This window comes from Puma concolor, chromosome D1 (genome assembly GCF_028749965.1).
Source record: "Puma concolor isolate L17-30 chromosome D1, mPumCon1.1.hap2, whole genome shotgun sequence".
Taxonomy (NCBI): domain Eukaryota; kingdom Metazoa; phylum Chordata; class Mammalia; order Carnivora; family Felidae; genus Puma; species Puma concolor.
In genome coordinates, this window is record NC_141676.1 from 75,996,336 (window position 1) to 76,021,978 (window position 25,643).

Sequence of the window (25,643 nt, forward strand, 5' to 3'; positions counted from 1 at the left end):
TAGTGTGACTTTGCCCCTGTGCTTGGAGATGTTATTATGTGCCAGAGATCAAATATGGGCTTTTTGTTGTTATTTTTTCAATTCATACATTCATTCAACAAATATTTTTTAGGCATCTACGATGTGCCCAGCCCTCCTCTAGGCACTGGATTTTCAGTAGTGAAGACAACTGACAAAATCACCTCCTTCGTGGAGCTTATCCTCTCTATGGGTGGACAGAGAAGAAGCCAAACAATGAACATATGTAGCATCCTTGTAGAACTCCCAGTTTAGTGGAGAGACACAGAAACTGGATTGTCAAACCATGTGGAAAGTGTGATAATAAACCCAAGGTCATTTGCTAGCATGAAAGAAGACACAACTCACTCTGAACAGGGGAGAGGAGAGGATGGAGAGGAAGGCTCGCTGATAGAAGGGATGTGTCAACTGAGCCTTACCAATAGCTAAGGGTTGCCCAGAAAAACACAGGGGTGGGAGAAGGAAATCATAGCGTGATGTGATGGACTTGTGCAGGTGGAAACAGAATATGCACTGTGGGGCAACCAGCATGTGGGCGTCACTGTAACTTATAGGGGAGGCAGGGAGTGAGACCTGCCGGTGAGCCACGTTAGGGAGTGTGGTCTTTGTATAGCTGAGATTGGGGAAGGAGAGAAGATTTAAGGTAGGAGAGTGGCGATATCCAATTTCCTAGTACCTATTCTTTTGCCCTTTAGAGCACTGTGAAAAGCTGGAGCTATAAAGATACAGGAGACCCTGTGGCTCTGTGATCTGAAGGCACTCCTTCTACAGTTTAGTTTTTTGTCTGCGTTCTTGTTCAGCTCTAGACCTGCTCAGCCTGATCCACACTCGACCCCCCTTTCCTCTCGGCTTAGTGCAAGTTAGGCAGGGTGTGTGTAGGGGGCAGGATGAGTTCTGGGTCCAATTCTCATCCTTTAGCCCAGATCAAGATCCAGGAGGGAGGGAAATGAAATTACTCCCTAATTCCTTGGCGAGACTAATGTATCAGCTTTCGTTTGACGAGCATTCTGTCATCTGGTACCAATGAGTCCTGTGCTTCATGGCACCAGAAAACTCTGAAGACCAGAAGACCTGATTCCCTCCCACCATTTTAAGCCTTCAAACAAATCTACACTTAAAAGGAAACTTCAAATCAAACCAGTCCTTTGACATGTGAACCCCACCAATTTATGTGCAAAGTTTTGAGGCCATGTTGCATATGTTAGAACCACCATTCTAAATCTTTTGCATTAAAAAAAAAACTAAAATTAATTTTACGAAGTGGTCATATTTGATGTTTTCCTTCAGCAAGTAGCCCATGGGGCTTTTCGTTGCATTTATCTCTCTCTGTACCTTGTTCTATCCCTACTGTATGTTTATTGTCTTTGTCCTCCTGTTCCTTCTGTTGCTGGCTAAGAGCATGTACTCCTCCTAAGGTTTTACAACTTTATTCCTCTTTATTTCTCTCACAGTCCTTCCTTTACTATTCATTTTAAAATAGTAACCCATCTTTTTTCCTAACACTATGGTTCCAATTTCTGTGTATCTCGTCTCAGTTCAAAAGCATTATTTTTACAGAGCTGCAATTAAAAATTAATTTTACATATGTATTCTTTCCAAAATTATTCATCTTTGGTATGACAATAGTGTAATTAATACAATCTGCATTGTATTCTAGGTGAATATATCACAATTTATGATTTCCTTATTGTTGAACATTCAGGTTGTTTCCAAGTTCTCACGACTAAAGCGTAATGCTGCTGCTGTCTCTCTTCTGATGAACTATGGCCTGCTCTTACATTAGGTTCACAAGAGCAGGATTACTATTAAAGGTATAAATATCTTCATGATCTTTGATATGGTGAGTTGGCATAATGCAAGCAAAGCGTATTAAAAGTGTGAGTGATACATATTCTTGACCTAAGAGAATGGGACATTAAACCACGGAGGCAGCATGGCCAGACTGTTCATTCTGTGTTCACTCTGTAGGAAGCTCAGGTCATGGTTTGAGTATGTTCATTTTTCATCAACTTCTGCTCTCAAATCTTGGAGGCACATAATATCAACTTCCAACGCTGAAGATCACACATGACAAAGATTTAACCACAAAGACCGATTAAAATGTTATTATGAGAATATGAGTGCCATTTTCAGCTTATGACACTTGTCAATATCACTTAACCTTATAAAAGCCAAATTCATTTAAAAAGGCATTTGCAAGCAAAATAATTGTATTTTATTGAAAATTCAGAAGAGTTACAGTACTTTAAGACAGTTTTCTTCATATAATAAAGAAAAATAAGTTAAAAGAAAAAGAACTCAAGTGCAACGATAACTTAAGTTTTCAAACTAACAAAATCATTTTGAAACACAAAAATCCACAGCTTAATTTATTCACGATATAAGCATGTAATTTCCTATCTGTTATCAAGAAAACTCTAATGGAATAATTTCTGGAGTGATCTTTCAATGAATGCATTATCTTTCTGGACCCAATTTAAATGGTATATTCACATTAGTATCTAATTCACATAGATTACTGGTGTGTGTGTGTACACAAGGACTAGCTAATTTTAATATGAAATTTTAAGAATGAGAGTTGTCATTTATCAAAGGGCAATAAATAGCATTTCTAGTCATTTCTTAAGCATGTTTTCCTGTCTTCTAGGTGGAAATCAGCCACTTTCATTAAGGCATTTAGCCGAGTGAGCACTAGTGGCATAAACAAGATAGTCCATAAGAAAGCATCACTTATTACAGTTGGCCATGTCATGTTAGGAAGTGTCTTATTCCACCTTTTAGATCAAAGTTCTCAAATTTTCTTATGAAGGAGGAGGCTAGGTAATCCAAAATGAACAAAATACTCCTTAAAAAAAAAACAAAACTCATTTTACAAGATCAACGGTATTTTCACTGATTTTTTTTTTTTTTTTTTATTTCTCAACAGAAAATATTCATTGAGCCACGGGTATGATTTTAAAATTATTTATTATTTCCATTATCTTTATTCTGTACACTGTCCTTTTTAAAAAAATTTTTTTTCAACGTTTATTTTTAGGACAGAGAGAGACAGAGCATGAACGGGGGAGGGGCAGAGAGAGAGGGAGACACAGAATCGGAAACAGGCTCCAGGCTCTGAGCCATCAGCCCAGAGCCTGACGCGGGGCTCGAACTCACGGACCGCGAGATCGTGACCTGGCTGAAGTCGGACGCTTAACTGACTGCGCCACCCAGGCGCCCCTACACTGTCCTTTTTAAAGAAAGAAAGAACTGAGGTGAAAACCTAATGTGGCTGTATACTATCATACACAAATGTACTTCAGATGCTGGGCTGACATCTACAGTGACCAACTGCCCCAGGTAAGCTAGAGGCAGACCTGCACTTCGCCACAGCTAGAAATGGCACTAATGTGGAACTTTAATTAATGGTCCAGTTAATATTTTTATAGTGCTTTGCAGTTAGACAGCTTTCCTGTAACTATTCTGAAAATACTGAATGAAATTAGGCCCTGTTAGGAAATTTACAACATGCACATTGCATAAAATGCCTATAAAAATGTTAATTTAAGTGCACTGCTTAGGTGGGAGGCAGAAATGGTTTTAATAAAGGAGAATCCAGCAAGGACAGAATTAAAACATGATGTGGCATTTGCTAATACATCGCACTCTTTTATTTGATAACATAATACCAATTGGTCTTTACCTAGGGAAAACAAACCCTAATTCTTATTTAATTGTGCAGAAATCTGACCATGTGGGGAAAAGAAGAGCCTCCGATACGAAAGGTCTGAAAGCCAGCGTTCTGACAAGTGGACTCGAGCTGGGAAAACCCTTTCGAATGCAGGGTGCAGATGATGACTGGCTTAGAGCAGAGGTCAGCAGAGGTGAGTAAAGCTCTCCTTTCTCTCCCCTACCTCAGTGGTGGAAAGGCCTCTCAGGCACCTGACTCACTTTCAGAGAGGAGGGTTTTTTACTGCAGTGGCGGGTGAAATGCTGAAGTCGCCCTAGCCATCATGTAACGGACCTAGACATCAAGTACACAATTTGACAGGTGCAACCACTCTCATTTTTCCAGGCCCCCAAATAAAAGCAACAGCTGTTCTAATCAAAATATCTTCTCCAAAAATCTTTTGAAACGTTGTAACTTGTTAAAACTAAATTTTCAGAGGAAAAATATGACACTGATTTTTTCGCAAAAAATATGCTTCATCAAAAATCCTTAAAGAAGAGTGCATATATCCTTTACATCTAAATAGTTTCTTGTTAAGAATTGGGACTAGTCTCTCCCTTTTTAGCCCCTCTTCCACCATCTCGACTTTCCTCTCATATTTAAAGTGTTGATCACTTAGTGAACTAAGTACTGGATGTCGATTCAGCACTCGCTACAATAAGGAAGCCTGGCTGATAATGCACTCAACATTCTGTTCATGCTAAAATTCATTTATTGCTATAATCAACTATTCGAAATTCACTGAATTTGATGAATAAGGAAAATAAACAGGTCAAAGTATAAAAATAAAATTTCATGCATAGACTAGAAATATCTGAAGATACCTGGCAAAAAGTAATAGTGCTTTCTATTAAATAATGGTTTTCAAGTCATTTTATACCAAGTTATACATTTCTTTTTAAAAAAAACCTAATTTATTCTTAGAAACACAACTCTGTAACAGTTTCAATGACGATTACTTTTCCTGTAACTTCTTCCACATTCTCGCAGTGTGACTGAAAGCTCAACATAATAGATTTGATACAAAAGTGTCACAAAAAATTATCGGTGATATCTAATGTAAATGTTTAAAAAAAGTTTGATTCTTATGAATTTGTACAAAAATAAAGCTTCTGAGACTTTGTTAGAGTTGTACTTGATGACTCATTAATGATGTAAAGCAAAAAAATACTTGAGCTAAGTTCACATTTACATATAAAAATATAGAATACATATACTACAGTGATCTTGACGATATCTTGTAGTATTACAAATTACCAGCCTGATTAAAAATGTTTTAATGTATGAATTTAAAAAAAAAATCAAGATTCCTAATGTTTTAAACTTAAAAGTTTTCATCCATGTCAACTGAGCTTGTTTTCATTAATAACTGGGCTTGACAAATATGAATACAAGGTATTTCTCTGCAAGAAACCTGGAGTATCTCAATATTTAGTAGACAGTCTATTATTGCCTTGATTTTTCCTCAGTATAAATTTATGTTTTTTGTTAATTCTGCCCATTCAGACTGATAAAAGGCTATAATCAGGAAAGCCACAGGCTGGAAATACACAAATCCTGTATTTTGTCAGATACCTATTTTCTGCCATTAAGAAAAACGGTGCCTACAATCCCTAGAAAGAGAAGAAATAATGAGAGTTCCAGCCATAGACAGAATGGCTGGGCACCTCCAACTCACCAGCAGTTAAACCAGAAAGTGCTTTCTATTCTCTAAAACAAACAAACAAACAAACAAACAAACACTTTCTTTCTCTTGTTTAGGTTTATGTACCGGTAAGGCATCCTTTTTAGAGTTCTCTGATTTTATGCTCAGGTCACATATATTACTAAAAGATCACCGGCTTTCTGAGCTTTAAAATATAATTATGTAGATGCAACACTAAAGGCTAAACTGAACATACTTTATTTTTCTTGGATGTGATGTGAAAAGTAAAAAATCTTGGACTGGGGTAAAAAGATCAGATTCTCTTGCTTGATCTCAAAGCTAAGTGGCCTTGACCAAGTTACTTACCCTTTCTGGACATCAAGGGAATTGTGTTGGATAACCCTTAAAAAGTCTCTTCCAAACGTGTCTGAGACACTAAATCAGGATCTCCACAGCACCTCATAATTTTCATTGTGCAGGTCAACTACCATCATAGAATGGTGTAGAACAATTCTGGTTTAGGGATTTCTGATGCTTAGAGTTTTCTATCCTTGCAAGGGTGATTCGTAAGTATTTGGCTTTCTAATAAAAACACAATTGAGATATTTTTACATTATGCACAAGGTACACTTTGACATTCACCGAGATGGTCTGAAGATTTTTGTGAACTATGTCCTTCTCTGATTCTCTTATTGTTGGAACTTTGTTCTCTCCTCAGCTGGGTGGGGAAAGAGGAGCATGGGCATAAAAAAGAATCTTGGTTAGAGTATTTCTGATTGAATGAAGAATAATGGAAGTCTTTTTATTCTTTCATTCTTCTACATTTTAATTTATAGTATTTTCAAAACTAACATTTTTTGAAATTATTACTAATACTCAAAACAAAGAATCTGTCATAGTTTACCACTACTGGTAAAGAATTACAGTTTACTACTGAAATGTCATTACTGTGCCAAAAGAAAAGAGAGTTTGGCTCTAATTTTAGACATATGGCAATGGACTCTACCAGTTCTTATTTTAATAATTTTCAGAACTGAGACAAAAGGAGAAGACTCGTAATTCTGCTTCCACTATTTCAACCCAGACATAAAGCATGTTGAATTCAAATTTAGAGGAGGACTTTGTGGAGTGCCAGCTCTAACTTTGGGAGTAGGATAAATAATTTCTTCAACTGTTACATATGTACCTAAGAAGAAACCAACAACACCAGTGAATGCTATAGAAATATTTTTCAGGATCATCCATATATTGTAGTGTTCCTTAGAAAATGTAAGAATTTCAACCAAAGGTGGCAGGATCAGAGCCAATGTGCTGCTGCTCACAGCTCCAACGAAGGAAATCACAATGTCTAAACGAGGAATCAGAATTGCTCCAGCACCTAGAAAATGAAAATACGTATTTTCTTTATTTAAATATATACTGCTTAAGTGAGCACTAAATGTAGATACATAAAACCTTGGATTGCAAGTAACTTGTTCTGCAAGACAAGCAAACATTTCTAGTAAATTTTAACTTGATAAACGGGCGACGTCTTGCAATACGAGTAGGACATGACACGGAATGTCACATGATCCCAACCGAGCCAATGGTTCCTGAAATTCACTTTGATATACAAGTGCTTTGGATGACAAGCATGTTTCCAGAATGCATTACGCTCGCAAACCAAGGTTTTACTGTATTTTCAATACTTCAAAATTAATGCAAGTAGGCACTAACTAAATTGCTGCCTGTTGAAGACTCTGTCAAACACACAAGGAAACCAAAACAGTGAGTGACATTTCTTGAACTGTGACTTTTCAACAGATTTTCTTACGTAAACAACTTTCATAACTTTTCTACTCTACTTTCTTTTATAACTTTTCTAAATTATTTCAAAATGAAAAATGAAAACAAAATAATGTACTACTACTACTGTCGACAGGATTTTCTTCCAAACTATTGGCAAATTTCTGAAAGTTCTGATCTTGCACTTTCTTGACCTCACTTACCCTCATCATAACAAAGGTATCAACAGAAGGTCTGTAAAAACTAAGACCCCTACTCCTGCTTCAAAATGTCCTAAAATGGTTCACTGAACGGCTTGCTGAGGGTCTGGAGCAGCTAGACAACGGAGTCTGCTCACACGTACCCCGTGACAGCCACGTCAGCCCTGCCACCACGGAGGACTCCACCCCCAGAGTCCCAGCTTTGAGGACCCCCTTGAGGTCTGTGGCGGCTCTAACTTGTCTCCTAAAGCTACCATTTTTTTTTTATCCCTCTCTTTTTATTTTTAAGTTTATGTACTTTTGCTTTCCTCATTTCTAGTCTCTCTGTCTCCTGCCGACCTTTCTGTGGTGGGTATATAATTTAACTTGGGCTCTTTGCAATGAAGTCTTCAGGGTGCAGCCTACTAGTTTCTCCACTTCTTAATTTTTAGGTTATGGGTGTTTTTTTTCCTTCCCCTATTCTTTTTGTGGCTCTCAATGTTTTCCAGGAGGACATGGGATTAGTTTGGAACTACTAGGTTTCTCGGAAATATCTGTTATTTCCTATTTAAATTCTTTTGAAAGCTAAAACCAAAAATTATTTTGAAATTATCAACCTAGCCTCACACCTAGAGGACTGAAGTGCAGCAAAGTTTCTTAAATAAGATAAATGACTTGGAAGAAGTTGAAACTCTAAACTGGAAATGCTTCATAGAGTAGATTCCCTGTGGAACGGACGCTTGCTACGTTCTCTTAACATTTTTCTCAAGGGCACTATAAACATAACTCCCAAACACAATTAGGACCTCGCAAATTTCAGTGACTACATCCGTTTCATGGAGACACATTTCTACCTATTTACAGCAGACGGCAGTGTAACAGACTGGCTGGATAAGCATGACCAGAACAGAGCCATCTGAAGAGGCTTTCTTTTTGGAATTCATCTTTCCTCATTAATGTTTTTCAATAATCCAGCTGTTACTAGGAAAAATCAAGTGAAACATGGCTGAAAAAGCATGTGGATGAACACTATAGGTTTTTAAAATCTATTCAGACATTTATCAAACACTTTTGATCATGAAATTTATCAATTAGCTGAAGTCATCCTTTAAATGTTATATAATTGGGGCGCCTGGGTGGCACAGTCGGTTAAGCGTCCAACTCTTGATCTCGGCTCAGGTCATGATCTCACAGTTGGTGAGTTTAAGCCCCACATCGGGCTCTGTGCTGATGGCATAGAGCCTGCTTGGGATTCTGTCTCTCCTTCTCTCTGCCCCTCTCCGCTGGTTTGTTCCCTCCCTCTCTCTCTCTCTCTCAAAATAAATAAACTTAAAATAAATGTTATATAATCAGTGGATACACGCTAGTAAAAAATGGCTTGAAGTTTTATTTTATAATGCTATTAGTAGACAAGGAAGATAAATATGTACACTTTAGGCAAAATCAATATATAAACACTCAAAATCACAGAAACAAAGGATAGTCTAGAATATGGGCAATTTATTCATTACAAATATTTACTATAGGATTACTGTAAATAGGCTGCCCTATGTCCTTTATAGACAGGTATGATGAGTAGATCTATTAAAAACCAATTAAGCTTATTCACTATTTGCCAAAACTACAGTATAGAGAAAAAGAAAGTATCTTTAAGGCACAAAGTTTCCTCTCATAAAAAAAAATCCTATTTTAAGTCCATTCTTGACAACTGTAGGGTGAAAAAAGATGTACCAGAGAAAAAAACAAAATACTTGATATTTAACAACAAAACTGTAAGAAATACTCCAGCACATAAATTTTAAATTTTTTTTTTTTCAACGTTTATTTATTTTTGGGACAGAGAGAGACAGAGCATGAACGGGCGAGGGGCAGAGAGAGAGGGAGACACAGAATCGGAAACAGGCTCCAGGCTCTGAGCCATCAGCCCAGAGCCCGACGCGGGGCTCGAACTCACGGACTGCGAGATCGTGACCTGGCTGAAGTCGGACGCTTAACCGACTGCGCCACCCAGGCGCCCCTCCAGCACATAAATTTTAATCACACAAATAATTAATGGTACTCCCCAGATACCTCCTGACTCTAAGATAGAATATGAGGTTATGAAATTGTATCTTTCCTCACCTGAAGTGGCACCTAACTTAAATGAAAGATTTTAGTGTATCTTCTCTAGTATTCTACAAATTGGTAAGATTTCTATTTTTTGGTGCTTTGTAGTCATAATCTTCTAAAACCAGAAAGCATGCTCCCAAAGCCAAAAACTTTCCAAAATAAAAATAGTAGAAAGATCAATGAATTGGATAACAAAAATAAATAGTATTTAGCATATTTTACAGATTCAAGTCAAACATGGAATCAAAACATTGGTCTCCATGTTCATTACAATTCAAAACTTAACAGGTTCTTTCTATAGATGTGCTCTTAAAGTAAAAAGTATCTGTTGTAGTCGATGGTGGCCACTGGCCAGCTTCTACTCACTGTTCTCCCTCACCTGTGAGATGCCTCTATAGCAAGTAAGGTGCCTACAGGAAACAGCTAGGATGAGTCTGGCCCATCTTTCCAAGCTTTTGAGTTCCATAAGAAGATACTTTGAAATGATGCTTCAAATGCTAAATAGAGCCTTGGACAAACCAATGCAACCCAAGCTGATAAGCCCACTACTTTGAAGGCCAATCCTACAAACCCAGATTCGGTACTTGGAAAGGATTATGGAACACTGATAGGTTATTCAATTTTCAAAGCACCTCCAGCTGAGCCTCCACTCTCACTGCTAGTGGTGAACAGCCTGCTCTGTGGACACGATGAGGTCCCAACAGCTGTGTACACATTCATCAGCGAGGAGCCTGCCCCAAAAGCTTGTCAAGTGCTCTAGAGAACAGATGAAAAAACAGTCCTTCCATGAATATCAACTGGCCTTTACCAGGATGTGCCTAAGACTCAAATGAAGTTCAGCGTCCAATGATGTGTCCCAATGAAGTAGAAGGGAACACTGCCTGGTCTGTGTTCTCTTTGTCCAAAGACAAATATAACCCTCATATACCGTTCAACAGCTTTCACTATTTTTAACTAAAAGACAGAAGCAGGAAAGAAAACTGGCAACTCTCTGTGCCATGAACTCAGCTCTTGAGAAAAAGCCCGTGGCTTCTGGGAATAAAGTCATGGTAGCGGATATGCAGTGTGCTCTGTGCTTCAGCAGATGGGCAGCTTCCACATAACAATGGCAGCCAATGTGCAGAAACGGATGGAGTTCTCAAAATATCAGAAGTGTTAAATCCCGTTAATGTTTTCCTCAAGCTCCTTCAAGTGAACTTCAGTAATTTTTTTTTTTAACGTTTATTTATTTTTGAGACAGAGAGAGACAGAGCATGAACGGGGGAGGGTCAGAGAGAGGGAGACACAGAATCCAAAACAGGCTCCAGGCTCTGAGCTGTCAGCATAGGGCCCGACGCGGGGCTCGAACTCACAGACCGCGAGATCATGACCTGAGCCGAAGTCGGCCGCTTAACCAACTGAGCCACCCAGGCGCCCCGAACTTCAGTAATTTTAAAAGGAGATATACTCTCAGAACTTATAGTCTTACATCTATATTACAAGGACTTTTACTGAAATCAGTCTTTTTATGTAGTAGTCAAAATATCAATAAAAACAATGTGTAAGAAATATTTCAAATGTCTTAAAATAACTTTTTCCTACTGAATGTTTTATTAGTCATTGGAGTAAGGGCTTACTGAATTCATTCCTCAGCGTGATTTTTGATGATTGTTGTTGATACAATTCACTTAAATGATTACTTTGGAAAACAGGTTTCATCTCTTCTTCCCAGCTTTGTTTCTTCTTTACATCTAGGCATAAGATCCACCCCAAATTGCTCACTGCAATTTATAGAGTTGCCTCGAATTTCTAGCTCTCTCGTTTCTCTCACCTTGAATGGGCCAAGATGGTTTTCTTCCACAGAAAGGTGACCCATTTCTAATGGGTCATTCTAGGTCTACGCAATCCCATTAGTTAGTTCAGTGTTATGGTCATCTTATATTTGTGGTTACAATAATAATGGTGACAATAATAAATACTGGCTACTTTATTAATATTCTTGAACTCTATAAAAATGCCATTAAGGAAATCTTATCTTCATTTCAAAGTTGAGGAAAGACGGGTTTAAAGATGCTATGTAACTTGCCTAAAGACACGAGCAGGTGAGTGGTAGGTTTCAACCATCAGGTCAGTATGACCCCAAAACTCATGCTATTTCTAGTATATCACTGTACCACAATCAAGTTTCTTCTCCACAGGTCTCCATTTTTAATGCTTTCTGGTGGAGGCATTTTATATTGTGAAACCTTAATACAAGATTATATATTCCTTCAAACAATATAAATTAGCCACTGAAATAATTAAAGACCAAAAGAAAATAAAACCCATTTCTATAGGTAGTCTTAGAGAATCAAACTGTTAAATACACAAAAGTTAGTGGAAATAAAAAACCTGAGGAAAATGAAAACCAATGTAAAATGTGTATGAACAATATAATGAGTCCCTTATGCATCTGATTTAGATATATTTTAATCACCATTGATGTAGTTTTCAAAATAATAATCTGAGTAGTTCTTTTAAGTATGATAGGATCTGGTTTGTGTTTTTCTTATATAGTGGTAGAACAACAGAATTTTAACCCAAAAAGTATCTCAGCGAGGTGAATGAATTGTTTTTAACATATTAAAAAATATAACTTAAGTAGCTTAATTATAAGCAATTCAACAAGAAAAATTATAATATAAATATGTAGTAATACTTACATGTAATACTAACCAAGAGGGACCTTACTGCAAATTCACAAATTTGTTTCCATTTAGCATGAAATTTGGATGTGATCACAGGGATGATGATCTCTGCCGGAACATAGAACTGAATTGAATATGTCACAAAGATGCCAAAGGAATATAGAATTTTCACTGATTGATATAACCTGTTAAAAGAATATTTCAAAATTCAGTTGATTCTTTTCCCCTCAGATTTACTGAGGTATAAGTGACAAAACTGTAATATGTATAAAGTGTAAAACATGACTTAAGTATACATTGTGAAAAGAGTCCCGTAATTGAGTTCATCAACACATCCGTCACCTCACATGTTTGTCCTTTTTCTTTCTTTTTGGTGAGAACACTTCGGTTCTACTCAGCAAATTTCAGTTAAACGCTACAGTATTATCAATTATAGTTACCACATTATACATCAGATCCTTAGAACTTCTTCATCTTACAAGTAAAAGTTTGTACCCTTTTGTCAGACTCTTTTTCCCTATCCACCACTCCCTAGGAATCTGGCTTTCTTCCTTTTACCTTTAATGTTAGATAGGTAAGAAATTAACACAAACGTAGGCCAGTATCTTACTAATTAAATGCTTTTTTATCAAAAAAAAAAAAAAGCTAGCTGATCTCTACTAAATTTCTAGATGACGTATGGACAGTTCATTTTGACAAGCCTAGAGAGCTTGAATGTGGCAATGCAAAGATTTCAGAATATTGCTGGAAATATTTCATTTTAGGCTAAGCCAATGTTTAAAAAAATTTTTTTAACGTTTTTGAGAGAAAGAGACAGAGTGCAAGCTGGGGAGGGCCAGGGAGAGAGGGAGACACACAATCCAAAGCAGGCTCCAGGCTCTGAGCTGTCAGCACAGAGCTCAACGTGGGGCCCAAATTCCCAAACCGTGAGAACATGACCTGAGCCAAAGTCAGCCACTTAATCGACTGAGCCACCCAGGTGCCCCGAAGCCAATGTTTTAAAGGCTAGGCTGAGTCTCATGAAGAGCTAACGTCTTTTCTTAACTTTCTTTTAAAAACTGAGCATACTGTTTGTCTTTTTACTGATCTATATATAGAAGAAAAACTTCACATTGAACTTTGAGTTATGCTTCTCCTTGCTTAAAAATCTTGGTATGTACGTCATTAGTTGCAGAAATGTCATCATTCTTAGGTCCACAAGGAGGGCATCTAAATGGTTTCAACTTGCAAAGTCCTCTAGATTACACAGGAATTCCACTTATATAAAAGTTACATTAATAGGGAAATAGAGTTATTAGGCTGGGTTGATGCCCAGTGCTTCAAAACAGCACCGCAAGTTTTAGAAATTCTTTAGAATTTCTACATGGTAGATGGTGTCTTGTCAAAATCAGTATACATGTCCCTATAGAGACTTTGGTTAACTACCTTTTGTCTGGACAAAGAACACTTTTTAAATGTTGATAATGGCACACAGAGAAAACTAGAATCATAGGACTCAGAAAATTATAGAATCTACTCTCTTAGGTTACAGATAATAAAATTATGTGTTGTGGTTTTTTGAAATTTTGAATATTTTGCAACAATTAAAAAAAAAATTGCTCTTGTATTCTTTAAAGAAAACAAACAAACTGGAGAGGAGACCATGGATGGAAAGTGCTGCAGCATTAACACACGTCCTCTTTAGGCAGAAACATCATTGATAGCCCCGATCTTCCCTTTAGAGCTCTGCTTTCCCACCTGCAAGGCCTATGCACAGGGAAGAGTGTTTCTTCCTTAGGAGAAAAAATACAATCATTTTAAAGGGATATACAATATTCCACTTTTGGTACAGAAAGTCCTAAATATTAATTAGGCTTTAAGCTTATTTCTGATGTCTTAAGACTTATAGTAAAGATTATCAACAGTTCTCTAAACTGTGGCCAAGCAAGAGGGAATTCATAAGTCTCCTTCTATAATATATGCATCATAGGAAGTAAGAGGAAAGAAAAACAGCTGAGTAGGAATAGCTTTGAAAATACTGCACACAACATAATTAAAGAAAGAAGGAACTCCTTAGGGCTAGCAACAATAAAATCTTAATATTAAATGCTTTCAGGATATATTTCTCAGCTTGAGGCTTGAGATTTAAATATAAACGGTCAAATTACTGCAATGTACAGAATAAAGACTCCTGCTTCATTTACTCTGATATATAATTATAGACAATTAAATATTCTTACCAGTTTACTATTAGAACATTCCTTTTGTTCTAATAATCTTTTAACTTATATGTTTTTAACAATATATTTTAAAATACATCTATGCATATAGGTATAATTACTTTTCTATTGATTTAAAACAAGTTATACAGGCTAAGGATCTGGTTATTATTAATGCCAGTCAATAATACTGATTATATGCAAATATTATCATTTGGTATTACACAGAGTACAAATGGGAAATAAAATGATATGAATCTTTTAAAGGCTAGTATACTTCCAATTATCAACCACAGAAGAGTAATATAGAAATAAGAGTGCTTAAGAAAAGCACTGCAGTCTTTTAAAATCAAGTGTTCCATTTTTACTTCTTTTCTGTTTTAAGAATCTACTAGTTTCTGTTTGACATCTATATTTTCTAAATTTTTTTTTTTTAATTTTTTTTTTTTTTAACGTTTATTTATTTTTGAGACAGAGAGAGACAGAGCATGAACGGGGGAGGGGCAGAGAGAGAGGGAGACACAGAATCGGAAGCAGGCTCCAGGCTCCGAGCCATCAGCCCAGAGCCCGACGCGGGGCTCGAACTCACGGACCGCGAGATCGTGACCTGAGCTGAAGTCGGCCGCTTAACCGACTGAGCCACCCAGGCGCCCCAGACATCTATATTTTCAATCACCCTAAACTTTTTCTCTCATCATCTTTTCTACAGGTATTACCAACCTTTGTTCTTAATTTGGTTGTAAGCAGGCATCTATGTACTAAGTTTTAGAAATGAAGAGTTGAAAGAACAATCTACTCTTAAACTATATGTCCAAAGGACAAAAAACTTTCTTAAAGTTATAGGAAGTTGTTTTGAAGATACAGATACCATATGGTTTCACTCTTATGTGGATCCTGAGAAACTTAACAGGAACCCATGGGGGAGGGGAAGGAAAAAAAAAAAAAAAAAAAAAAAGAGGTTAGAGTGGGAGAGAGCCAAAGCATAAGAGACTGTTGAGAACTGAGAACAAACTGAGGGTTGATGGGGGGTGGGAGGGAGGAGAGGGTGGGTGATGGGTATTGAGGAGGGCACCTTTTGGGATGAGCACTGGGTGTTGTATGGAAACCAATTTGACAATAAATTTCATATATAAATAAAAAAAAAAGAAAAAAAAAAAAAGAAGATACAGAAGAATGTAAACAACTTTTAAATAACATTTAATGCACATTAAAAATTACCATGAAACTCACTGCCAAAGTTCTTGAAAGTTAGAGACCATGTTTTATTCTTCTCTGTATATTCTTAGCAGGTGGCAGATACTCATTAAGTAAATGTTAATAATAAAAAATGGGTATGGATAGGTAATTCTTAGAAACTATATCTATTAAATATCACAAATAAAAATACTTCAAAGAACAAAATAATTCTTGCTTGAAAAAAACACTATACTGGTAGCAAAGAAATTTAATATCTCAGTAAAAAACATAAGTGTGTGTTTTAAATAATTACTTTGCAGTCAATATATGAAATCTATGAAATCAGATTATGGGGCAACTAAATGTTCCAATGAAAACATTAGTTTTAAAAGCACAGCATTTCAAAATTTGCAATGCTTCTACTCTTTTCCCCACATTGGCTAATAAATCAAAACTCACCCTAAATTTACAGATACGAATATCTTAAAATTTTTGAAAAGCCAACCTGGGATATAAGCTGCCGACTGACTGTCTTTCTCTCAAAGCTGACTACAAAGCTACTCTTGGGATGACTATGATAATTCACTTTCCATCCCAGACCCTTGGTGATACTCAGGTTAAGAATCTGAGCTTAGTTCTGGGGCGCCTGGGTGGCTCAGTCAGTTGAATGTCCGACTTCGGCTCAGGTCATGGTCTCACTGTCCATGGGTTCAAGCCCTGCGTTGGACTCTGTGCTGACAGCCCAGAGTCTGGAGCCTGCTTCGGATTCTGTGTCTCCCTCTCTCTCTGTCCTTCACCCGCTTGTGTTCTGTCCCTCTCTCTGTCTCTCAAAAATAAATAAACATTAAAAAATATTAAAAAAAAAAAAGAATCTGAGCTTAGTTCTGTTAAGAAGAGACAAGTCTGAGGACTAACTACAACCCTTACCAAGAACCTCACCTCATGCTAAGCTGAAAACTAAGACAAGGGTTATTTACTCTTCACAACTGGATTGAATAATGTAAACCACTCAACTTTTAGAGCATATTCACTAAACTAAGTATCATGAGGAAGAGATTTTTCATCTGTTCACCACTAGTTCCTGGAACAATACCTAGTACATAAAAGGCATACAATTAAGTATCTGTGAAATGCCCTTCATTTTGAATTTAATATAATTAGTAACAGTCATTCTGATGAGGAAAGTCAGAGGCAGTTTGGGCAGGCCAGGATTCCCAGTTACAGGCAACTTTAATATTGCAAAAAGATAATTAAATTTGTCACAGAATGTTGACACCCATTAAAACAAAAGTGTAATGAGGAAAAAAAAAAAGAATTTGTGAGGGAGAGGACAGAGGGATTAGTCTAGGATATATGAATCTTATTTTTCCAGTTTTCTTAAATTTATTTCTCTTACTGCTTTTTTATCGTGCCCTCTGGTGAGTCCATTCCTGCCTAAATATTTTCACTGTAGGTAACAAGCTCCTCAGAGTTCAAACCGTTGATTGCCTGGTAGGATCCATTAAGACATGGCTTGATTACCTGCCATTACTTGTCAGCTTCATTTCCCAGAATATTCATGTTCATAGCTTGGGTATGCTACAAACATGGGCTTAGACTTGGGGTTTGTTCTGTTTGGGGAGGAAAATGAAGTACCAGTTCAATTATCTTAATAAATCAAAATGCCTGCCCTATGCCTTCCCTGTTCTTATATGGTTCTTCTGTATTTTTAAAAAATGTTTATTTATTTATTTTTGAGAGAGAGAGAGAGAGAGCGTGAGCATGAACAGGGGAAGGGCAGAGAGAAAGAGAGAGAGAGAATCCTAAGCAGGTTCCACTCTGTCGGCATAGAGCCTGATAAGGGGCTCGATCTCACAAACCATGAGATCATGACCTGAGCTGAAATCAAGAGTTGGATGATTAACCTACTGAGCCACCCAGGTGCCCCAATTATTCTTCTCTATTTTTTTAACTGAATTTTTCCTATTCAATACATGCTTCAGAAAGAACGCCACATGTGGGACAGCAGAAGCACCTTCCTGCTTCTCAATATTTGTTTGTATGAAAACCTAATACCCTTGATATTTAGTGGAAGTGCTATGTGTGCTGAATGAATGAGTAACATGTGAATTTATTCTAGGCCAGGATTTTTCAAACTCTAATCAGGAACCATTAAAGGGGCTATGATATCAATTGGGTGAGGTGAGTTGTGAATATGTTTTTTCCTAATATATAGACTGGAATAGAGAATATCAGGGGACACTGTATGCAGAAAATATGTGTTTTTATTTAGCCTTATACTTATTTCAGTTATTTACATGTGTGTGGGTGGTGTGTACCACAAAAACGCATATACACACAGACGCACATACACTTATTTCTATGATGGTTTTTCTATAAAACATTTTCCTTTCTTACTATAGGTTCTAGTTTGAAAAGTTAAAAAGCCACTAACTGGAACCAAATAAGAAGGCACGGTAACTGTGCTGGGGAAAAGGTGAAGGGGTATGGAACAGACCTCGTGTTTCGGGCTAGTAAAAAGCAAGCAACATAACAAAAGTGAACAAAGGAAACCGCAACAAAGAGAAAGATGTTTGTTCCTATGATGTATATACCATCACTCAGAAGGACGCAGTAAGACAGAACCCACATAAACACTCTGTGCTATTTTAAGTCCTCTTGTGAACTTGTTCTACCACCATTGATGCTCAAATCTCCACACCTTCCCTTACAACATTGACTAGAAATCTTCACCTGATGGCTTACATTCCAGAAATTGCTATTAGAGGAGGTAGAGAGACATGTAATCTAGGAAGATTTTACAATGAATGTGGTATCCATGCTCCAACATAAATACTGTTCGTCTGCCAAATTCCAACATTCCAGTATTTTCTTCAGGCTAATTTCATGCACACTTTTCCTATTTGGGACCTCCTTGATGGTAAGAAGAGTCTAGAAGTTAAAGTAGTACACAGCAATTTATGTCAACCCCTGGGACCACGGTGTGAAGAACAGAATCTACATAAAGTGATATGAAAAATTCTTCCTATCGATCCAGACAAAAAGAAACATCCTTTTATGGCCTGTGTAATGTTATCATGGTGGCTTCACTTGTATAGTGTTTTTAAATCAAAAGGTTATTTCCTCTTGGTTCTTTTGCTTGCAACTGCACTGTGCCTTTGCTCTTCAGAGGACACATTCCTTCCTGGGTGGCAGTGTGCTGGGGGTTCTCAGAGGATGGGCTAAACACAGTGGGTCGCTCTGAAGTACCAGTTTCAAAGGTTTTTTGGAGGGAGAACTATTTTTACAAAAAGCAACATCAAGATTATGATTATGTAAACAGAGCAGGAGCTGATACTATGCTTGAGGCAGGCTACTTGGGCAAGTCTATTCTCAAGACTCCCAAGGGAACACTTTTGTCTTTTTCTCTCCACTGGTAATTGGGTTACGTTAGTGGAAGTCTTGGAAATACACTGCTAAAACATCACTCAACTAGGACTAGTAGTGGTGCTTTGGTTATATTATCAGGTAACGTGGGAAATGCTATTAAACCTAGATTCCTATTTAGCAATCATTTACCAAAGGCCTCTTAAATGCTGAGCAATGTGCTAGATCACGGAGCTACATCATCAGCCTAAAAGATGAAGGGTTCCTGCCCTTACAGTGCTTATATTTTAGCTCAATTATCATCTCTAAGACACATTCTTTGCTTAAAAATCTAAATGTGATCCACTGAACAATACAACTCATAACTAGTTTTAAAAGATGTCACCTCAAACAATAAATAGTTAATAACCTGGAGCCTCTCTAATTCATACTTTCTTTATCCCGGGGCTGCTTTCTAATGCAATATTTTCTTGTAGGAATACCCATTATGAATTCTGACAATGTTAAGTCACATGACATCAAAAGCCCTTTACAGCTCCTCATAGCTAGCAGCTACGGGTTCCCTAGGCTCTTACGACAGCCATCCGCTTTTATACCGACAGTAAAGAGTACACTGCACATTCTCGGACTTCCTAGGCCTGTATCGTCCTAAGCACAGGGAAGGAAAGGAAAAGACTCATACAGAGCACAACAAGAAAAAAATCTTAGATATAATCCCATGATCATTCCAGTCCAAACTCCTCCTTTTACAGAAGACTATCACTATAACAAGACAAGCATCTCCTCAGCAGTCTTTCTCAGTCTTGGCTATTATCTTAACTGTCCCAGCTGCAGAGACCATAACGAAATGGACAGTAGGCCACACAAGGCTTATCTCCACAAGGAGAAGGAACTACCTAACACAAGTTCTCTAAAGGTGAATAGCATATCTTCACTTGCTTTCTGTTTTCTCTCAGATCTTTGTTTCTTAGAATACGTGTAACTAGCCTTTCTTCTAAATGAAAAGTGGGTGACTTAGCTAAGCTTTCTTGAATAGAAATGATGATGCAATGGTCCCTTTTTAATCAATACTTGCAATTAATTCTGTTCTAAGGGTAAAGCCATAGCAATTAGGGATAAGGTGAGAGCAGGAAGGGGATGTGGAAAAAGGGAAGGATTAAATAGAACTATTGAAGGGACAGTATTGCTCCCACAGGATTTACTGAATACAAGAAGCATTCCCTACTCATCTTTCCCACTGTTCCTTCACCATGCTCTTAACTCTCTGGGGACAGGAACATCTGAACTTGATGTGCGTGCTCCCACTTCAGTCCCTTCTCTCTGGGAAGAATTCTGAGACTGTTTCCACCTATATTTTAGTTTTGACATTGAAAGTCGCCAATTTTATTTATAAAAATTCTTAACAGTTATTTATCTTTTTTTGAGAGAGAGAGAGAGAGCGAGCAAGCATAAGCAGGGGAGAGGCACAGAGAGGGAGACAGAAGATCTGAAGCAGGTTCTGCGCCATGAGCACAGGGCCTGATGTGAGGCTCACACTCTCGATCATGAGACCATGACCTGAGCTGAAATTATGACTAAGCCACCCAAGCACCCCTGTATAAAATCATTCTTAAGATTTATTCTAAATATTATTCTAAGTGCAGAAAGATATCACTGTTTTCATTATATGGTATCTGAAAAGAGGACCTATGATACCATAATTTTTAGCCTGATTCTTATATTAAGCTGTTTAAGGTGCTAGTCCATATTAAATTGTTACAAAAAGAGGTGTATTTGGAGGAAACAAAATTATATAATCAACTATAATGTAGATTAATGAAATAAATGCTTAAAATTATATATCTTGTTTGTAGTCCTGTCTCTAGCCTGAAACAAACGTATAACATTTGAAACAACATGCTTCCATCTTGAAATACATTTATAAAATGGGTCATGGCTAAAGCAGAACTATAATTTTAAAAAATAAACACACTGCATGTGTGTCCCTTGTGCAGCCTGGAAACTATTCTAGGTATATTCTTTCTACCAGAAATGACTTCCTATATGCATTTGGTCTTACAACATTTTCAACTCCAATAAAAACCCAGGACTTGTCTACTGAATGGTAGACAAACTCCCAAACTACAAACAGAAAGCCAGAGTATATAATATTTTAAAACATTTCAGGTTTCACAGACTTCTATCCAAGCAGCCTGAGCAGTGTGACATTAATTAAATCAGCAATTTAAAATTTATTCTTTGTATTTATCAAAACTAAGGAGTTATCTTCCATTTTATAAATAAGGGTGCACGTCTACATGGTCATCACTAGCAATAGCTTTTAAAATCTCCAGGGACCAATCTCTGGAAGAAAGAAAAATCCTATATAATTCTTCATTTTGCAGAATACGGTTCTAATATTAAGATAATATTAAGATGCACCATATTATATTTTTATAATGTGTCCTACTTATGCTCTGAAAGGACTTGGGGTACGTACAAGATTAAAGCTTACCAGTAAAATAGTGAGGGTCATAAGTGATGGGTTATTTTATCAGGAACCCAGAGTGTTGGATTTTTTGGCATCAAGTACATGTATTACAATTTTTATTATAGTGAGTCCATATTAAAAGAATCCATGTTTTACTTTGATATTTTACTCAAATGTGGGATATCCTATAATTTTTAATCTTTTCAAAGAATCTCAAAAGGACCTATAATATACTAGATGGTCTCTGAAGATTGTGAAATCACAATAAAATAAGAAATCACAAATAAGGTTATACAAATAAGGAATCACAAAAAAATTTTAAATGTTTAAACCATAAATCCAAAAATACATCTTTGTCATCAAACATTGGTAAGCTATATTTATAGAGTATACAAGCTAGGATTAACAAAATCAGGTCCACCTACCACACATCCTGGGGAAGATTTAAAGTTATGCTGCCTTTAATTTCATCACGGAAACACATATATCCTAAAGTAGCTAATGTTACATACAAAGTTGTAACAATTCCCATGCCAATATTCAATGCTTGGGGGAAGCGTTTTGATTCTTTCATTTGATTTTCCAGTGGAAGGACCTACAAAGAGAATGTAGATAATACAAGTCATTTAAAATGATCTGTCTTATATATACACAAGTATACATATATACTTGTCTTACATATACACAAATTAATCTTTCTATAGTTTATATGCAAATTTTATTTCCTTTTAAAAAACACATAATAAATCACTGAATATTTTCCTTGGTGTTATATATATTATTTACACTACAGATTTTTAAATCCTTGGGGCGCCTGGGTGGCGCAGTCGGTTAAGCGTCCGACTTCAGCCAGGTCACGATCTCGCGGTCCGTGAGTTCGAGCCCCGCGTCGGGCTCTGGGCTGACGGCTCAGAGCCTGGAGCCTGTTTCCGATTCTGTGTCTCCCTCTCCCTCTGCCCCTCGCCCGTTCATGCTCTGTCTCTCTCTGTCCCAAAAATAAATAAACGTTGGAAAAAAAAAAAATAAATAAAATAAATAAATAAATAAATAAATAAATAAAAAATAAATCCTTAAAAAGGTCTGAAATCAGCTCTTACTAAGCAAACCTGTCAGATTTTTGTAAGTAACTTCTTATTTTGGAATAACTTCAGATTTACATAAAAGTTGCAAAGACAAACAAAAAACTCCCATACACCCCTGACCAGTTTCCCCTAATGTTAACATTTTATACTACTAAAGTACATTTGTTACAACTAAGAACCAACATTGGTACATTATTAAACTCCAAATTTTTATTTGGATTTCATTAGTTTTTCCACTAATGTCCTTTTTCCGTTCCAGGGTCCCTTCCAGGATGTCACATTGCATTTTGTCACCATATCTCCTGTCCCCTTAGTCTTCTCTTAACTGTGATGGATTCTCAATCCTTTATCATTGTTCATCATCTTGACAGTTTTGAGGAGTACTGATTAGATATTTGGTATAATTTCTCTCTACTGGGGCTTGTCTGATGTTGCCTGATGTTTGTACACTGGGATTATAGATTTTAGAATAAGATACCACAGAAGTGAAATGCCCTTCTCATCACACATACTATCAACATGATTTATCACTGGTGAAATTCACTTTGATCACTTGGTTACAGCAGTGTTTGCCAGGTTTCTCTGCTTGTAAAGGTCTTTTCTTCTTTCTCATCATACTCTGCTTGTTGGAAGCCAAGTCACTAAATGCGGCCCATAATTCAGGGACTGGGGGGGGGGGGGGTTAAGCTACACCTCCCGGAGAGGAATACCTACATAAGTGATTTGGGAATCCCTCTATGTACAAATTTACTTAATTGCTCATTTATACTAGTATGCATTCATGTATATTGTCTTATACTTTGGGTATGAATCCAAAGCATTTATTTATTTTGTTGCTCATATTGTTCCAGCTTTGGTCATTGTGAATCCCATTAGGTTCTCGTATTCCTTGTAGTCCTTTGACATGCCTCTGTTCTTTTGTTTTTTGAGCACTTCCATACTTTTTGGCACTACAAAACACTCCAGACTCATCTTGAATTTCCTGGTTTCAGCCCCAGAATCAGCCATTTCTCCAAGGAAATTTCGTTCTTTTGTTGTAGAATGGTACTTAGAAATCAAGATCTGGGTGCTGAGCAGGCTTGTAGTGACTGTGTATCTCTGCTAATAGGACTTCTTATCTGATGGTGCTAGGAAATACATGTGTGCATACTAACCTATGTATATTCATGTCATAACTGCTTCTGTATCCATGTGTATCTACTGTGTGTCAATTTTGTGAGATGAGTAAGTTATGTTTATTATGTAAAAAAACCTTTAAAAAAAAGAAAAAAAAAGCTAATTGAAGAGTTAAGCTACTTTAGACAATTCTTCAGAGGTTCTGGCCAGGTGATCTGATCATACAGTAAAAGACACTAAGAAATAATAACAGCAATTATTTACCAAGTACTTACGATTTACCATTTTTTAATTGAGATAAAATTGGCATAGAACATTATATTAGTTTCAGATGTACAACATAATAATTTGATATTTGTATACACTGCAAAGTGATCACCACGTGTCTAGTTATCATCCATCATCATACAAAATTACAATTTTTTTTATAATGAGAACTTTAAAGATTTATTCTCTTGGCAACTTTCAAATATGCAATAAAGTATTACTGCCTATAGTTGCCATGCAAAATTTACAAACCTTTAGCTAGACTCACCAGTTAAAAAAGAGAGCACAAATAAACAAAATCAGAAATGAAAGAGAAGTTACAACTGATACTACAGAAATACAAAGGGTCATAAGAGACTACAATGGACAACTATATGCCAATAAACTGAAGTAGGATAAATTCCTTGAAATATATAATTCCAAGACTGAATCCTGAAGACACAGAAAATCTGAATAGAAAGATTACTAGTAAGGAGACTGAATCAGTAATCAAAAAAACTTCTAACAAACAAAAGTCCAGGACCAGATGACTTCACAAGCGAATTCTACCGAACATTCAAATAAGATTTAATACCTATCCTTCTCAACTTCTTCCAGAAAACTGAAGAGGAGGGAACACTTCCAAACCCACTTTACGAGGCCAGCATTACCCTAATATCAAAACTAGACAAGGATACCAAAAAAAAAAAGAAAGAAAAAGAAAGAAAGAAAATTATAAGCAATATCCCTGATGAACACAGATGTAAAATGTAAAAATCCTCAACAAAATATTAGCAAACCAAATTCAATAATACATTAAAAGGATCATACGCCACAATCAAGTGGGATTTATTCCCGGGATGCAAGGAGGATTCAGCATCTACAAATGAATCAACATGATACACCAAATTAACAAAATGAAGGAAAAAAATCAAATGACCATCACCACAGATGCAGAAAAAGCATCTGTAAAATTCAATATCCATTCATGATAAAACCACTCTACAAAGTATGTACACAGGCAACATTACTCAACATCATAAAGGCCACATATGACAGGCCCACAGCTAGTACCAACTCAACAATAAAAAGCTGAAACTTCTCTTCTAAGATCAGGAAAAGTCAAGGATGGCCATGCTCACCCTTTTGTTCACTTTAAGAGCTCCTTCAATTCCAAATGACAACCCTGCCAGGTAGAGTACTCCTGGTTATAAGTTTTTGGTTTGTTTGTTTTTTTTTTTCCTTTCAGCACTTTGAATATATCATTCCACTACCTTCTGTTCTGCAAAGTTTCTGCTGAAAAATCAGCTAACAGCTTTATGGGGGTTCCCTTGTAGGTAACAAGTTGTTTTTCTCTTGCTGCTTTAAAAATTCTCTCTTTAACTTTTGACATTTTAATTACAATGTGTCTCTGTATGGGTCTCTTTGGGTTCATCTTATTTGGAACTATCTGTAGACCTGCATGTCTGTTTCCTTCTCCAGGTTAGGGAATTTTCCAGCTGTTACTTCCTCGTTATTTTTTATGCCTTTTTTCTCTCTCCTCCTTCGAGGATTCCTATAATGCAAATGTTATTCTCCCGGATGTTATCCCACAGCTTCCTTAAACTTTACTTTTTCAAAGTTTTTTTTTTTTTCTTTTTCTTTTTCCTGCTCCATCTGGGTGAATTGCATTGCCTTGTCATCGAGGTCACTGATGAGTTCTGCTTCATCTGGTCTGCTGCTAAACCCCTCTAGTATATTTTGCAGCTCAGTTAGCACGTTCTTCAGCTTTGTGACTTCTGTTCGGCACTTATATTTTCTCTCTTTGTTGAAGTTCTCACTGTGTCAATCCATTCTTCTCCCAAATCCCATCAGCATCTTTATGACCATGACTTTAAA

General features: G+C 36.8%; 1 protein-coding gene across 2 annotated transcripts in view; it reads right to left on the bottom strand.

Moving 5' to 3' along the window:
- Window positions 1–2,210: 2,210 nt before the first annotated feature.
- The window catches only part of SLC36A4 (solute carrier family 36 member 4), a 52,496-nt gene continuing 29,063 nt past the window's right edge, over window positions 2,211–25,643 (bottom strand). For both annotated transcript variants that reach the window (XM_025928110.2, XM_086678558.1), the window contains 3 exons: window positions 21,747–21,916; window positions 12,127–12,296; window positions 2,211–6,750 (listed from right to left, as the gene is read on the bottom strand). In XM_025928110.2, the coding sequence (XP_025783895.2) occupies window positions 6,443–6,750; window positions 12,127–12,296; window positions 21,747–21,916 (648 nt within the window). In that variant the 3' untranslated portion in view covers window positions 2,211–6,442. The remainder of the gene's footprint in view (window positions 6,751–12,126; window positions 12,297–21,746; window positions 21,917–25,643) is intronic.